The 18271-nt window shown below is 42.9% G+C and overlaps 1 protein-coding gene across 1 annotated transcript in view; it reads left to right on the plus strand.

The window, feature by feature from the left end:
• Positions 1-18271, plus strand: part of SNX29 (sorting nexin 29) — a 589817-nt gene that overhangs the window by 377762 nt on the left and 193784 nt on the right. The window contains exon 16 of the mRNA XM_004373263.3: positions 1309-1425. Within this exon, the coding sequence (XP_004373320.2) occupies positions 1309-1425 (117 nt within the window). The remainder of the gene's footprint in view (positions 1-1308; positions 1426-18271) is intronic.

Consider the following 18271-nt stretch of genomic DNA (forward strand, 5'->3'; position numbering starts at 1 on the left):
AGGCTGACTGTGCCGCAGCCATGGTGTCTGTGGCCATCACTGATTAGGCTGACTGTGCCGCAGCCATGGTGTCTGTCGCCATCACTGATTAGGCTGACTGTGCTGCAGCCATGGTGTCTATCACCATCACTGATCAGGCTCTGGTTTTCTTGGGTTCAGAACCAAGGCCCTGATGAAAAGACACAGTCAGAATTACTCAGATTGTGCTGTTAGCGGGGAAATTCTTGGCAGGCACAATTCAGATTAGCAAGAAAGCCTTTGCTGTTGAGGGCTATGGGGACCATGGTCTCAGGGAACATCTAGCTCAATTGGCATAACACAGTTTATAAAGAAAATGTTCTACATTCTACCTTGGTGAGTAGCATCTGGGGTCTTAAAAGCCTGTGAGCATCCATCTAATATACTTCACTGGTCTCACCTCTTCAGGAGCAAGGGAGAATGAAGAGAACAAGATACAAGGAAAAGATTAGTCCAAAGGACTAATGGACCACAACTACCACAGCCTCCACCAGACTGAGTCCAGCACAACTGGATGGTGCCCGGCTACCACCACTGACTGCTCTGACAGGGATCACAATAGAGGGTCCCAGACAGAGCTGGAGACAAATGTAGAACAAAATTCTAACTCACAAAAAAAGACCAGACTTACTGGCCTGACAGAGACTGGAGAAACCCTAAGAGTATGGCCCCCAGACAACCTTTTAACTCAGTAATGAAGTCACTCCTGAGGTTCACCCTTCAGCCAAAGGTTAGATAGGCCCCAAAAATAAAACAAGACTAAACACGCACACCAGCCCAGGGGCAAGGAATAGAAGGCAGGAGGGGACAGGAAAGCTAGTAATGGGGAACCCAAGGTCAAAAAAGGGAGAGTATTGACATGTCTCGGGGTTGGCAACCAGTGTCACAAAACAATATGTGTACTAGTTGTTTAATGAGATGCTAGTTCTGTAAACCTTCATCTAAAGTACAATAATAAAAAAAATAATAATAAACCCTGGGGGGAATAAAGAAAGAAAGCCTTTGCTAGAGAAGTGTTCATTAAGAATAAAAAATTAGAGGTCCAAAAATGATCTGATACAGACATATTCTGACCATAAACAGTGTGGATCCTTGACACTGAAGTGTTAAAATCAACAAACTAAAAAAACTTAGTCACTTGATGGGTGGATTTGCATGAGCTTGTTGATTTAAATAGCAAGTAAGCAACGTTATGGTCTGTTGTCCAGGTCGGAGGGTCCAGAGAAGGCAGCTCAGTCATAGGCAGTAACTTGTCCTCTGAGCCTCAGTGTTTGGTGCTGTGTCTTCCAGGTGGCAGAGATGCATGGCGAGCTGATCGAGTTCAACGAGCGCCTGCACCGGGCCCTGGTGGCCAAGGAAGCCCTGGTGTCACAGATGAGGCAGGAGCTCATTGACCTTCGGGGGCCCGTGAGTACTCTACCCGGAAGGTCTCGCTTTGCCCTTCTACGTGTTCTCACTATCTTTCCTCCCAGCCTCTGCTGCCCACAACCGCTCTGTCTAGTTTTTAAATTGCTAGCAATGTCACGAGTATAGAAAGTACAGAGACTGAAAGAGTGCATCCATGTCCCCACCATCAAGGAGCCCTAGGGGCACAACAGTTAAGCATTCAGCTGCTAACGCAGAGGTTGGCAGTTCAAACCCACCCAGCAGCTCCTCGAGAGAAAGATCTGATGATGTGGTCCCATAAAGATTACAGCCTAGAAAACCCAGTGGGGCAGTTCTACTCTGTAACACATGGAGTCTCAGTGAGTAGAAAATCGACTCAGCGGCACCTACCAAGAATAACAACCTTTACCAAAATTCCTTTATTTGAGGGGAGGGAGTGTGTGTGTAATAAATAGAATAAAATGTTACAGAGTCTACTGAAGCCCCCTTTGCACCATTTCCTGCATCACCGCACCCCATGTTATCTCTGTTCTGAAACTGATGTGCAGCCTCCATCTCCGTGTTTTTACACCTAAATTTCCGTGAGCAGTGAACAGTCTTGGCTTTGTGTTCTTAGCTTTTGCCTTCATAGTAGCATTGCACATATCTGCTTGCCACTTTTTATTTTGTTTTTAATTCCATATTAGGGCTTGAGGTGTATCCCATATAATTCTAGTGTGGGGTTTCTCAACCATGGGGCTCGACATTTGGGGCAGGATCATTCCTTGTTGTGGGGCCTCTGTCCTGTGCATTGTGGGATGTTCAGCAGCATCTCTGGCCTCTGGCCTCTGCCCTCTAGATTCTAGTAGCTCTTACCTCCCCTATCTTGTGACAACCAAAAATGGCAATAGACAGTCCAAATGTCCCCTTGAGAGGGGAAGGGCGGGGAACCACCCCTCGTTGAGAACCACTGTCAAAGTTAATTTAATTTCTTTGCTCTTGAGTTCTTTATGGAATGAAATACCTCAAATATTTTTAGTCTAGTCTTGTATTCATAGACCTTTAGGTTATTTCCGATATTTTGCTATTATAAACCGTGATGCTCTGGACATTCTAACACATGTCCTTTTGTGTACATGTACAATAGTTCTTCATTTTAAAACTTTTTTTATTATGTAAAATGTTAAACACCCAAAAGGAGGCCAATTAATACAATGGATCCTCATGTTTCCATTACCGAGTTGAACTGTTACCAGTCACAGCCAGTCTTGTTTCAAGTTACCCACATCCACGTCCCCCTTCTCTATGTTTTGAATCAAATCCTGGGTTTTATTTCATCTGTAGACATTTTACTGTATATATCTTAAGAAATAAGAAAAAATAACCACCATATAATTGTAACCCCCCCCCCCCCATATACCATTACCAATAATTCCTTTAGGTTATCAAATATCCAGTCAGTATTTGAATTTCCAATTGTCTCATAACTTTTTTATATTTTTCAAAATCAGGCTTCTTTTGAGGTGTGCCTATTTTAATTGATTGATATGTCTCTTACATTTCTTTAATATATAGGGTTCTGTATTATCTCTCATTTTTTTCTTGGTGATTTGTTTATTGAAGACAATGGACTATTTGCCTTACAGAGTTTCTCACCATCTGTATTTGGCTGATTGCACCTCTGTGGTGGTATTTGACATGTTACTCTGTTCCTTGTATTAAATTGGCATTTCGATTAAGAGGCTTGGATCCAGGTTTAATTTTGTTGATAACATGACTGTATTGTTGGCATGGTGTTTTCTATCAGGAGATACATAAGGTCTACTTGTTTCTCTTTTTCTGATATTAACAGCCATTTATTATCACTTCTTAGAGCCATTATACCAGTGTTTTTTAATTTCACCTGAGGATGAAATTGCTGAAATTGGTAGAGTATGGCATCTTAAACTTTACTGAGTATCACGATATTATAAAGTAGAAGCAGCTATTTATGATACCTCTGTCAATGTGCTAGAGTTTTTATTTCTCCACATCCTTGACCACAGTTTTAGGTGTGACATAGATTTAACTTGCATTTCCTTAGTCTCAAATGAGATTGACCTTTAATTTTCTTATGGGCCGTTTTTGGTGTCCTTTCCTGTGACTTGTCTCTCATAGCCTTTGCCTGTTTTTCTATTGGATTGTATTGGGTTTTCTTATTGATTTGTAACCATTCTTTATATGTATAGTTTTTTGGTTACATGCACTGTAAGTTTCTCCTCTCAGTCTATGGCTTAATATTGACTTTTAATAAAACTTATATTATGGAAATTTCGAACATGTGAAAGCTGAAAGAATTGTATAATGAACTCCCTTGTACCCATCACTCAGCTTCAGAAATAACCAATTCAGAGTCAGTCTTGCTTCTTTCATACTCTCGTCAATCCCTTCCCAACCCAGATTATTTAGAACCATATCCAAACCATCATATCATTTAATTCATAACTATTTCAATATTTATTGCTAAAAAATAATCACAATACTGTTATCACACCTAAAAATTAACAGTTATTTCTTAATACCATCAAATACCCACTGAGTGTTCAGTTTTCTCCAATTATGTCAAAATTTTTGTCAATTTATTTACGTTAATCAGGATCCTAATAAAGTGTAAATATTGTGGTTGGGTGATAGGTCTCTTAAATGTCTTTTGACCTGTAGATTTCCCCTCCATCTCTCTGTCTTTATTTTCTTGCCTCCCCCCCCCCCACCGCCCTTTATTCTTGTTGTTAAAAAAGAAATCGATCCCTTGTACTGTAGGTTTTCCCAGTCTGGGTTTTGCTGGTTGCAACCCTGTGGTGGTGTTTAACGTGTTCCTTTGTCCCTCATCTTTTGTTTAAATTGGCCACTAACTCTAGAGGCTTGATGAGATCCAGGCTGGATTTTTTGACAAGACTGCCTCACAGGAGTACTTCCTGTTAGGAGGCTTATAGGTGTCAATTTGCAGAAGCGCTGTTGGAGATGCCAGGTCACACCAGACCCCGTTTGTTCATGTGAAGTGAGCATGCTGATGTCACGTCCCACGTTTGTTTGTATAAGTCTCTGTGGATTTCTGTAATTAGGGGAATGAGAGGGAACACACTTAGTAAGCATCTATTGTGTACTAAATCAAACTCACATTTGATTGCAAAGTCTGTTCCCCACTCCCCCACCCCCATGCTTCACTAACTCTAGAGAATTGTAGGGAACGGGGCAGGGGGGCATCCCTTGCGCTCTCCTTTGCCCTTATGAGCAGGGTCCTTAGGGTCCCTTTGCAGTGGCCATCCAAGCAGTGCTCCAAATTAAAGACTTTTGCCTTGTCTAAGCTGGCTCCTTTCAGCACATCTCTAGCCCTGTTGCCGAGAAAAAGACAGTGGAGTGGTGGGGTTGGAGAAGTCCTGGTGCTGACCTGAGTTTCCCTCTGTGAGCTAGTGGAGAGCAGGCAAGTCTCTCCGTCCCTGCCCAGCTCCAAGTGTCCTGGCCTCCTCCCGCACCAGCGCCACTGAGAGGGGAGTCTGGTGGGCAGCCGAGAAGCAGTGAGTGGTCACATTTCCTGGGATCGTTTCAGTTTGGACCCTATTGGAGTCCTTGTGTGTCCTTTATGCTGGAAGAATAGTAGGTAACTAATGTCACTGCAGATGTGTTTTCAGAGAGCAACTTCGGTGCATTCTTCTCCTTGTGAATAATAAGCAATAAATGAGCTAGGACAAGTTAATAACTCGTGATATCAATAGCAACATTGATTAATTGGTATGTGCCAGAAAGGTGGCTAAAACTATTGAAGTATTAATATTTCATATAATCCTCACCAACCCTAGCAGTAATTACTATTATGATTCCCATTTTGCGTAAGAGGAGACTGAGGCTCAGAAATGAAGTAACTCACCCAGGGTCACACAATGAGAAGTGGCAGATCTGGCTCTGTCTGACTTGAAAGAGTGGATTTTTTTAAACAATTGAACTTTATCAAAATTTTTGGACTCTTGACAAACCCTTAACATCCATGCTAAAAAAAAAAAAGTTGTAAAAAAGGGTATTCAGTGAAAAACAATCTTTCTCCTACTCCTGGCCCCATCATTTTTCTCTCCAGAGGTAATAACCGTTACCAGTCTTTGCTTTATCTGTCCCGAGGTGATCGATGACTGTGTAAGCTGCATGCACACACCTACACATTTTAATAACTAGTAGCCTGCTGTATTCACTCTTCTGTATATTACTTTTCCCCTGCTTAACGCTATACCTTAGAGATCTTTTTTATTTTACTTCAGACGTAGATCTAAATCATTCTTTTTAATAACTGCATTGTGTTCCCTTGAAATGGCAATACCATAATTTACTTAACCAGACTTCTTTTGAAGTATATTGAGTTGTTTTCCATTTTTCTTTTCACGGCAGCGTTGGCATACCATCCTGTGAAAGCCTCCATTTAGATTAGAAGGCTACAGGGCAGTCCATGGGGCTCAGTTAGGCTGAGTGAAGACCCAGAGTTCTTGCCTGGCAGGATTTCTGGGGCACTGGGGAAGGCCAGCTCTGTCTCCCTTGAATGGCACAAATAGTTTGTGCCCAACTACTAACCTAAGGCTTGGCAGTTCAAACCCATCCAGCAGTGCCACAGAAGAAAGGCCTGGCAGTCAGTTTCTGTAATGATTGTAGCCAAGAAAATCCTATGGAGCAGTTCTACTCTGTAACACATGAGGCCACCATGAGTTGGAATCAATTCAACAGCAATGGGCTTGTTTTTTAGCTTTGAGAAGGGCTGCTGCCTCCTCCCAGCCTCTCCCACCAGCTTTGGGAAAGCCTTTCCAGAGGGCCAACATCCTTCAGGAGCTCGGAATTTATCGAGTTCCAGTGGTGTGCCAGGTACACATCGGGTCTTTGCCTCCACTCTCTCATTTAATTTTGAAGATAACACTATGAATCCAGTGAGACTATTTTCCCCTTTTATAAATACGGCAACTGAGATGCAGAAGGCTTTAGGCCCTGCTAGATTCCCGTTGTGCTCCACTGCAGTGCTTGGCCTCCAGCTGCTTGGTCTTTCTTCTGGGCCATGCCTCTTGCTTCCTCCATTATAGGGCCTTTGCTTCAACTGTTCCCTCTGCCTGGAAGAACATACCGGGCCCTGATAACACTGTCCCCACTCCCAATATCAACTCATCGCTTCCCCAGGAAATCCTTCCCTGATGCCCTGAAAAGGTCATCTTCTCCATGCTTAACATGTTTGTATCTCTCTCTCTCTGTCTTCCTCTGTTAATGTGATTTTACATTTATTTATCAATCCATACCCAACTCCCCTGCTCCATGAGGGCAAGTTCCGTATCTCTTTCTGCTCGCTTTGAATCCCAGTGATTTACACAGTAGGTGCTCAATAAATGTAAGTGGTGAAAAGTGAGGGAATGCATGAATAAATGCACGCATATATGCATGGATGGATGGATGTGGTGGAGTCTAGGTTTTCCCTGAACTCATCTGCCTGCCAGCCCACCTTCTCTCCTCCATGCCACACTCCCTTTTGCTTAAAGTCTGGATGCCCTTCAGAATGGTGACATCCATCCGCACAGGGAGCTCTAATTGTCATCGGATCCTTTCTTGTGGGCAGGCTGTGGTGGCCAGAAGGAAGGAGAGTGCAAAGCAGTCATTAAGGGCCTGAAGGCTGTTTGGAAGGGCTGGCCATTTGGGGATGATTGGGTTGGCAGTGGCCCCAAGGGGACACCCTTGACCTTGTCATTACTGCCTGAGGCCTGCTGTGGCACATCTCCCCAGAGTCAGCCAGCCAGCCAGGGCAGAAAGAAGGAGGCAGTTGCAAGCTCAGTCACAGTTTCAGAGCCTCCTCTTCACCTTCATCGTGAGAGGCATATGTGGTAGGAGTCTCAGCCTCTTGCCCTTCCTGTCCACTCGGCTCTCATGACACGGGACTGGACTTCCTCCCAGACCACCAGAGCATCTGAATGACTCAAGGGTCAGGACTGCATCTGTTTATTTAGAAACCCTAATTTCCTCTTCTTTCAAGTCTGGAAAGGAGCCCTGGTGGCACAACAGTTAAGCGCTTGGCTGCTAGCTGAAGGGTCGGTGGTTCAAACCCACCCAGCAGCTCACAGGAGAAAGGCCTAGCAATCTACTTACATAAAGATTACCGTCAAGAAAACCTTATGGGGAAGTTCTACTCTGTCACATGGGATCGCCGTGAGTTGGAATCGACTCAATGGCCCCCAACAACGTCAAGTCTGTATAAACATGGCAGCAGCCTTGTTGGATGGTTTGATGGGCTACTGTCACTTAAACAAGGCACTTAGTCCAAGGCACATTTTGAGGGCCCAGTTCCGATTCATCTGTGAGTCCCCAGTGCCTAGCAGTGTGCCAAGCACATAGTAGGTGCTCAGTAAATGTTTCCTAACCAATAACTTTATTTTCATAGAGCAGAGGGTGACTGCATTAACCACATAATTAGTAAGAAAGATTGGAGCAGGGCATAGCATTTCCTTTCAGTGGTGTCTTTGTCATATTACAGACTTTTAAGCTAAGCCACTTGTTCTAAGGAGAAGGAGTTGGGGATTAAGGGTGGAGTTTTTTTCCTTTTCTTTTTTTGAACACAAGTATTTTTAGGACTCTCTCCTCATTATTTTTCCCCCCTCTGGTATAAGATGTGAATGAATGCCAGGAGTTTTTTACCTTTTAGCAGGATTTGATTGCACCCCTGAAAATTCTCCAGAACAGCTCTTATTTTAAATAACAAATGGAGACAGGGAAATAGAGCCTTGTAAGATGGCAAGAAGTAGAGGTCAATTAAAGTCACAGCGACGGGAAAGCTAAAGGCAAAGCAACTCATTAAAGGCAAGTTTGTTCCCGAAACACGGCCTCACTTTATGCAACTGAAGCTGGATTCCTCTTTGTTCTACCCCTTTGGTAGCTCTCTGTTTCTCTGTCCCAGGTACCATTTCTGATCACTGCCACTTAAGTGGGAAAGAGGGCCCGATGGATAGGATTTGAGGTCTGTAGAATCACTGCCCTGACTTAAAAGGTCAGCCCTGTGTACCTGTTCTTCCCTTCACTGTTCCCCAACCTGTGTCTTCCCTCCTGTGTGTGGTGAGGGGACCACCCTTAGTTAACTGTTTCCCACATGCTTCGTGTATGGCATCAGCCTGCGCTTTTGTCCTTACGTCCCCAGAACAACCCTGTGTGATTTATTATTAGGTCCTTTTTTCACCTGAACAAACTGAGGTACAGAGAGGTTTTCTGACTCAGCCAAAGGCACACAGCTTCATGGTAGCACCTGAATGCAAACCCAGGACTTTCTCATTCCATAACACTGTGCTGTGCGTGCCTGCGCGCGTGCGTTCTCTCTCTCTCTCTACCTTTCTTCATTTCAGGCAAAATTTAATGGTTGTCTACTATGTTCCAGGAATGACACCCTGGGTGGTTTTAAAGATTCAGATGCCTCCATGGTGACGCCCTCACACATTTTACCACTCCCTACCTGCAAAAAAGGAGCTCTGATGGCACAATGGTTAAGTACTTGGCTGCTAACCAGAAGGCTAGTGCATCAAACCCACCTAGTGGCTCTGTGGCAGAAAAACCTGGTGATCTGTTCCCATAAAGATTACAGCCAGGAAAACCCCATGGGGCAGTTCTGTTCTGTCACATGGGGTCGCTGTGAGTCGGAATTGACTGGACAGCACCTAACGACAGCAAACCTGTGAAATGGATCTCTTCTGATTTCTTTGTCTCTCCTTCTCACATTGTACATCAAGGTATTTTTAGCGTCCTGATGTCAGAAGGGCTCTTTGGAAATTTGGAATCTGTAGAAGGCAGAATACCCCAAAAGCAGAAAAGGGATGCAGAAGGGTGTGCATAGTTGGTGCGTATGAATTAAAAGGGCGGGGGGGGGGGGGTTCCATAATGAAATAGGTTTGAAAAATGCTAGATTAAAGAACGTTCTATAGGCTTCTTTACTGTGGGAGTTTCCAAGGCATCCATGCACCAGGCACCTCAGGGCTGCCCAAGGGGGATGGATATAGCATGCATTATTTTCCAGAATCATTCCCCCTAGCAGCGCCTTTTCTAAGAAGACAGTCATGGAACTGTTTTCTGAGGAATGCATTTGGCAAAGTCCTGTTGGTTTCCCATGCGCTAGCTAGCAAGGTCATCAAAGCCTGGTTTATCTCAGGAGCCTGCCCTGGGCCTGGAGGAGAGGAGGGGACGTTGGGTGGCTGTGGGTGCAGTGGGCCTGCCCGTGATCCATGGGGTGAGCGGCGGGCCAGGAGTGAATGCCAGCCTGGCCTGGTCTTTGTCATCTGAACAGCACTTGATTTCTAAGGCACTTTGTGCCACTTCCTTGTCCCGCTTTTGTTAAATGACATTGGATCTCAGTGATCTGGTGGTTCTGGTTCTCTTGTATTCTGTTCATTCCCTCTCTCTGTTTCTCTCTCTCTGACCCTCTCTGTCTCTCCCTCTGCCTGTCTTTATCTGTTTCTCTCTCACTTCCTGTGTGTGTGCTGGCCTCTCTGTCTGCCTCTCTGTCTGTCTGTCTGTTTCTCCCTCATGCCTGAGTCTCTTTCTCTGCAGCTCCCCCGCCCTCTGCCTCTCCCCTCTCCCTTTCCTTCCCATTCTCTCTAGTCCAGGAAGCACTGACATTGCTCTGTGGCGCAATGATAATGGCTACTCATTGCAGTTACCCTGAAAACTGCAGACGCTTTCCATTTTCTCTTCATCATTCTAGACTGGGTCCAGGGTCCCTCTGAAATGCGTTTCAGTATAATCAACTTCCATGAAAGCCTTGGCCATCTCTCCCTTCTTGCCCTGTCCCCACCAGAGCAGTGGGCTGGCCCCTAGTCCGTGTTTCGGGGCACTTTGTACCTCCCTCTGTTCCAGCATTCATCACTCTGTTATCACTTCATGTTGACTTTTCTCCTTCCCCTGACAGCTGCCCTGAGATGGGGACCATGCCTTCATCTCCCTCTTCCCCGAGTCACTCATGGAGCACAGGGTATATTCATCTGGCCTTCCACCTGTAGTGTCTGTGGTTGTTGTTGGGTGCTGTTGAGTCAATTCCAACTCATAGACACCCCATGTGACAGAGTAGAACTGCCCCATAGGGTTTTCTAGGCTGTAATCTTTATGGGAGCAGGTCACCAGGTCTTTCTTCTGCGGAGCTGCTGGGTGGGTTCCCACTGCCAGCCTTTTGGTTAGCGGCCGAGTGCTTAACCGTGGCGCCACCAGGGCTCCTTAGTAACTGTGATAACACACTAGTAACCAGAATATTGGGTCATTCACAAAGGTACCTCCCTGGATTCTACTGGATGACAAGGACTCTGTCTTAATTCTTGCTGCACGCATCCTGGTCTTCCCCAGGGTGCCTTCCCTCCACCATCAGAATGACTGAGTTGCTGGTGGGGGAGAAGGAAGAGTAATCTAAAATTGAGGGGTGAGATAGATGGGGAAAAAAAAAAGAAAACTCATCTGAAGTTTTGTAATAAGGTTCGCTTCGAAATAAAATGCTTCTTGGAACTTTCTTGGTATCTTTAAAACCTTCAGAGGGCGAGATCTCATTTGAGGGCTGACGCTATTTAAGTACGGAAGCTTAATAGGAAATATATTTTTCAGCTGGGTGGCACTTGCTGAATATCTAATGATCAAGGACCAAATTGTGTGCAGTCCCTCAGCCGCTCTAAACATTGCATTCCAAATTACAGGAGGTTTTTTAATTCTGCACTTGGACGTCCCGTGTTTTAATCAGCCACCGTCTTGAAGGAGATTATTTTCAAGTGCCATTTAAGAGTGGCTACTAAAAATACCACTCACATAGAGGCTTAACTCAGAAATATTAATTTTTGGCACAAAATCATCTGGGAAGATGCTTACAGAACTCACTTAAAACTTCTCAGCACCAGAGACTCAGAGCCCCGCTCTGGGCCCAGACAGGGTTTTCTGTCAATGGGCAAATACCCCAGGCGACGGCATGCTCCTAGACACTAATGCAGACGCTTCCTGTGCCTTGTGGATTACTGAAATCATAGCTCGCTCTTCTCTGATGTGCTTGTGCTACACTCTTGCCGCAGATTTAAGCCAGAGTTGCTCCTCATGTGGGCAATTGGGTTCCACTGTGGAGCCTTGAGGGAGTGGAGTTGAGGGTTTGGGTGGACAGAGCCTGGCCCCTTAAGGTTTATGGGTGTGGAGCTTTGAAAGTCTATTTCCAGCAAGAGCAGAGTGTGTGTTTATTGGCAAATACAGTGCAAGCAAACTTCTTGTCAGAGCTGGACCTGTATTAATGCAAATAGGAAGCCTTTACAAGGTACCGAATAGTCAAACTGTATAATCTTTGTGCTGCCTATGACTTCCGCTGTGAGTTGAGGGAGGAGGAATTCTCAGCACTGGCTGATGCTTCCTATCTGTCACACGTTCTGTGTGGCTGCCTTTTACTGGATGTTAGGCATGCTGCAGGGATGTAGCAGACATGGATGACATATCTCTGCCCTTGAGGCCAAAGACAAGAATATGTCTTGTATGATTTGCATCTCTTTGGTTCGACTTCATGATGATCTGGCTTGAAGACAGATGCCCAGACAAGATAACTCTGAGCTCTTTCCTGCCACTGATTATGGGGCAACTTTTGACTCCCATTCCACCTATTCTCTCTCATCCAAAATGGTTTGTGAGTGCTTGGTTTGAGTTTGCCACTCACCTCCACACCAGCAGGAGAAATGATAAGTAATGACAGTCTAGATGATCTTGGGCCTCCAGGCCCTGTGTTCCTCTCTGAGTTACCACCTAATTCCTTCCTGCAATGAACTCATTCTTTGTTCTTTTGTTTTCATCTGACCTCAGGTGCACAGAATTGGATTGATCAAAATCCTTAGCTCATGACACAAACTCATTGTTGGCCTGCTCTTATTTTAGTTAGTTAAGTATGATCTCACTCTTCACCTTCTATGAAAGCTGCTCCTAGCATCCACCCCTACTTCTACCAAAAGGTGGCAATTTGAAAACCCTGGGTTGCTTTGCTCCTGACCTGTGATCGGCATGTGGGTTTCTCAGTATAACATCATTAGCATGGAAAATGGCTTCCTGTGCCTAGGGCAACCACATGGGACTCCTGTAGTGGGGGATCTGGGCCAGGACTTTGGTTCCATGTGGTCAGACTACGGAATCGTTCTTGTATCATTTCTTTTTTGTCATCCTCAAAAGACAGAATCTCCCCAGCCTTACTTATTCTGTCTCAACCATGCCTTGTAAATCTTACCAACTAAAACATACCCACCTAAATCCTAATTTGATTTCTTTTATATTCTGCTAAGTTAACACACACAGTATTTCCAAGGATACATAGTAACTACATGATTATACTTTTACAAACCCTCTGACTAAATATATTAGATGTACTTATTCCTTAATTTAATAAATTTCTTTCTTGACGATAATAGGTTCCTTCTGATTTGTCCTACTTTCCCTACCAGTTACATGTGTCCTTCTGATTTTAAAAAAAGATTTGTTCTTACTTACTTTTTTTCAATCTCTCCTAAAAAGTAAAGACCCATCTCTTCTTCCTTCTCTACTGGCCTATCATTAACTTAGGGCTGTCAAGTTGGGAAGCGAGCAGTATCAATTTTCAGTGACATGTGGTCATCAAAGGCATCTTACAATTTGTTCGGAAGGTTTCTTGCCTCCTTGAAGGTGGGGCAGTGTTTAAGAGCTTGGCTGGTGACTGAAGGCCTGCAGTTTGAATCCATCAGCCACTCTTTGGATACCTTATGGGGCAGTTCTACTCTGTCCTACAGTGTCGCTGTGAGTTGGAATCAATTCAATGGTAATGGGTTTTTTGTTTTTTTTTTAAGTAAATTTATATAATCTTCCAGTAAAAATCAGTGCTGTTTTTTCTTTACGGTTTATGGAGGTTGATTCCCCAGCCAGCTGGCATATGAGTTCCAGAGTGTATTATGCCTAGATACGTTGCTGTCTCTTTTCTAGAAAACCACCACGTTACATAATTGTATGGGAACAGATGCATCTTTGGAAAGGGTTCCCTGATTTAATTGCAAAAAGCCAAACCTTTGACTCACCTTGGCATGCTTTTTGAAAACGACCATTTCTTGACAGACAGAGTGCCATCTGGGAATTGACTGGCTTCTGACGCTCCTGAGTTGCAGCCCTCGTGCCCCTGGTGTTTGGGGAGCTGCTGCTCCAGTTTCTGAGGAAAATGATGTTTTTGACCAGGAGTCAAACGATGTTTTCCCAGATCCAAAAACTGAGGCCTCTTCTGCACCAAATTCAGTGCCAGTGGTTTGAGAAGCGGCTGTGACGTCGCTAGCCAGGCATTTGAGACCTGACTTGGCCAAAGTTTTTTTTTTGTTGTTGTTGGTTTTTGTTTTTATTGTGGTGAAATATACATAACAAAACATTTGCCATTTTAACTATTTTAAGTGTACAATTCAGTGACATTAATTAACATTCAGCTTGCTGTGCAACCATCACCACTATCCATTTCCAAACATTTTTCATCACCCAAACAGAAGCTCAGTGCCCCTTCAGCGATAACTCCCATTCCTTCCTCCCCCCAGCCCCTGGTAGCCGCTAATAAACTTTGTCTCTGTGCGTTTGTCTATTCTAGATCATGTGTATAAGTGGGATCATACAATATTTGTCCTTTTGTGTCTGATTTACTTCATTCAGCATGTTTTCAAGGTTCATCTGTGTCATAGCATGTATCAGAATTTCATTTCTCTTTATGGCTGAATAATATTCCATTGTATGTATGTACCAAATTTTGTTTATCCATTTGTCTGTTGATGGACACTTAGGTCTTTCTGTCTTTTAAATATTGTGAGTAATGCTGCCTTGAACATTGGAGTACAAGTAGCTGTTTGAGTCCCTGTTTTGAAGTCTTTTGGATGTGTACCTAGGAGTGAAATAAAGGCCTTTTTTTTTTTTAGATTGGGTTGCTTTTTGTTGTTGAGTTGTAGAGGAATTCTTTATTGTTAGTTGCTGTCGAGTCGATTCCAACTCATGGCAACCCCATGTATGCAGAATAGAACTGCTCTGTAGGGTTTTCAAGGCTGTGACCTTTTGGAAGCAGATCACCAGGCCTATCTTCTGAGGCACCTCTAGGGGGGTTCTAACCACCAGTCTTTCTACTAGTAGTAGAGTGCTTAACTGTTTGCACCATCCAGGGACCCAAGGAGTTCTTTATATATTCTGGATATTAAACCCTTATCCAATGTACGGTTCTCAAAAATTTTCTCCCATTCTGCAGATTGGTTTTTCATTTTCTTAATATAGTCTTTTGATGCAAAAAGTTTTAAATTTTGATGAACCCAATGTATCTACTTTTTCTTTTTCTTTTGGTGTCATATCTCAGAATCTGTTGTCAAAAACTAGGTTCCAAAGCTTTACCCTTACATTTTCTTATAAGAGTTTTATTGTTTTGGTTCTTATGTTTAGGTCATTGATCCATTTTGAGTTGATTTTTGTATATGGTGTGAGGTAGGGGTCCAACTTCATTGTTTTGCATGTGGAGATCCAGTTGTCCCAGCAACATTTATTGAAAAAACTATTCTTTTACCATTCAGTGGATTTGGCACCCTTGTCAAAAATCAGTTGACCATAGATGTATGGTTTTATTTCTGAACTCTCAATTTTATTTCACTGGTCTACATGTCTCTCAAACTAGCCCCATACTATTTTGATTACTGTGGCTTTGTAGTACATCTTGAAGTTGGTAAGTATGAGTCCTCCTTCTTAGTTCTCCTTTCAAGATTGGTTTGGCTATTCAACACCCTTTGCCATTCCATATGAATTTGAGGATTGGCTTTTCCATTTCTGACAGAAAGATTCTTCTAATTGTGATAATGATTGTATTGAATCTGTAGATTGCTTTGGGTAGTATTGACACGTTAAGAATATTAAATCTTCCTATCCATGGACATGACATGTCTTTCCATTTATTTAGGTTTTCTTAATTTTTTTTTCAGCAATGTTTTATGGTTTTCAGTGTACGAGTCTTTCACCTTTCTGGTTAAATTTACTCCTAAATACTTTATTCTTTTAGACGCTACTATAAATGGAATTGTTTTCTTAACTTCTTTTTCAGGTTGATCATTGCAGATGTGTAGAAACACAACTGATTTTTGCGTGTTGATCTTGTACCCTGCAACTTTGCTGAATTCGTTCATTGTCTCTAGTAGCTTTCTTGTGACATCTTTAGAATTTTCTCTATGTAGGATCATATCATCTGTGAATAGAGATAGTTTTATTTTTTCTTTTCTGATTTGGATGTGTTTTATTTCTTTTTCTTGCCCAATTGCTCTGGCTAGAGCTTCCAGTACAATATCAAATAGCAGTGGTGAAGGCAGGCATCCTTGTCTTGTTTCTGATCTTAGGAAGAAAGTTTTTAGTCTTTCATCATTGAGTAAGATGTTGGCTCTGGGTTTTTCATAAATATCATTTATCGTGTTGAGGAATTTTCCTTCTATTCCTAGTTTGCTGGATGTGTTTATCATGAAAGGGTGTTGAATTTTGTCAAATGTCTTTTCTGCATCAATTGAGGTAACCATATGGTCTTTTCCTTTATTTTGTTCATGTGATGTATTACATTGATTGATTTTCTTATGTTGAACCATCCTTGCATTCCTGGGATAAATCCTACTTGGTCATGGTGTATAATCCTTTTACTATGCTGTTAGATTTGGTTTGCTAGAATTTTGTCGAGGATTTCTGTATCTGTATGTATAAGGGATATTGGTCTGTAGTTTTCTTTTCTTGTGGTGTCTTTATCTGGCTTTGATATCAGGGTAATTATGCCCTCGTAGAATGAGTTAGGAAATGTTTCCTCTTCTTTGATTTTTTGGAATGACCAAATCTTTTGATACTATCAGGAAAAACCTCAGGCCTGCTTATATTTTTTCATTCTTTTCTGTGCAAGCTGCTTTCTGTTCTTTCTACTGTCCAGGAGTATTGTCACCTTTGCCAGCACAAGTGCATGTGCCTCAGATGGTCATCCCTCCCTCCCTTGTTACAACAAAGCTCAAAACCAACTGTTGCCCCCAATGCCTAGATTCAGTGTAGATATTTTTTTTAGCTTTGTTTTAAAAATAATCTGGCAGATGCTGAAGCAGGACCTCACTCTCCTTCCTTACGTCTTGCTGTCAGCTCTTCCTTCACTGAGTCCCTCCTGGCGCTTGCTGTGGTCTGCCTCTTGCCGTTTGCTCTTGCTTCTCCTTCCCCTTGCAGTGCTTTGGTCTTTTATAAGGCATGTTCTTTAAAAAAAATTATACCTTACATAAATAACATAAGAATTTTAAATAATATAAAACATATAATACAAATCTTCTTTCCTCTCTCAGAGGTCCCTACTATTCAGAATTTGATATGTATCCTTCCAGAGATTTTTCTATGCATTTACATATATATGACAGATGTATATCTGTGTGTATGTATATATACATATATGTGTGTGTATACACACATATCTATTTTTAAATCTTACTATTCGTCTTGTTTTGAGACTTTGCTTTCTCCATCCATGAATATGTGTGTTGGCTTCTCTTTCCTTTCTCCCCTTCCAGATCTTCCCCATTCCCCAAGGCTCAGCTCATTCTTTTAGAAAGCCCTTACTGACCCTGTCAGTATTGAGCTTTTTTTCTCTGGGCTGTTCATTTTGTCTCTTTTTCTCTGTTATCCAAGCAGAGGACACATTCATGCTAACATGTAATTACAGTGGAGTATGATGAGAGTAGACTGGCAGGTGGTAGACTCTTGATAAACATCTGTTGAATGAATGAGTGAACAAAAAACAGAATTATGTCATCATAGGGTATAAATGGTGGCACAGTGGTGCAGTTGATTAACTCTGCTGGGGTAGGTCATGGAAGGCTACAGAGAGGAGAGGACACTTGACTTGGTCTTGAAGGATAAGAAGAAGTGGGTCAGGAAGATGGGCTGTTAGGCAGAGAGTATGGTGGTATGAATCATGCTCGTTTGTCCATGGATATTATCATCCACTAGTTTCAGGACTATATCTTTTGGCTTCTCTCTGAGATAATGAAATCCTTAAAAGTGGGGGTGGCATGTTTTACTCTTTTTAGTGAGACAGTTTTGCTTTGAATTCACACTCCGCAAGTTACTACAACAGTAGGTAGCATTTACTGAGCACTTATTAACTAAGTTCTGTTCCTAGAGGTAATGTCCCAGGTCCTCATGACTAGTAAGTGATGATTGGCAAATCTCTTGCTTACTTTTCCTGAGTCTCAGCGTCCTCATCTTTAAAAGCCCACCAAAGAGAGTTGTGTGAGGTTGGTTGAGTTTTTGGGAAGTAGATCACTAGGCCTGTCTTCTGAGATGCCTCTGGGTGAACTTGAACTACCAACCTTTTGGTTAGCAGCCAAGTTTGCAGTAGCCAGGGACTCCAAATCAATTAAACCAAAAAAAAAAAACCATTGCCGTTGAGTCGATTCTGACTCATGGCAACCCTATAGGACCGAGTAGAACTGCCCCATAGAGTTTCCAAGGATCGCCTGGTGGATTCGAACTGCCGACCTTTTGGTTAGCAGCCGTAGCCCTTAAGCACTATGCCACCAGGGTTTCCAAATCATTCAAAGTAGGGTCAAATGTCACCTTATCCCCAAGGCTCTCCCTGATAACCCGGAAGAGAATCACCCTCCCTCTCCTGCTTTATTTTTCTTCGTAATGCTTCTCACCGCTTGACCTAGAGTCATTCACATTGTCTCCCCCAGTAGGATGTGGTTTTCTTTTGTCCATTTTGTGCTTGACTATCTCCCTAGTACCGGGCATAGAATATTAAGTATTTATTGAATGCGTGCAAGCATGAATGAATGGATGAACAAACGAGCAAATGAGTATTGGTTCCCACTTTTCACCATAGCAT

This window comes from Trichechus manatus, unplaced genomic scaffold (assembly GCF_000243295.1).
Source record: "Trichechus manatus latirostris isolate Lorelei unplaced genomic scaffold, TriManLat1.0 scaffold00024, whole genome shotgun sequence".
Lineage (NCBI taxonomy): Eukaryota > Metazoa > Chordata > Mammalia > Sirenia > Trichechidae > Trichechus > Trichechus manatus.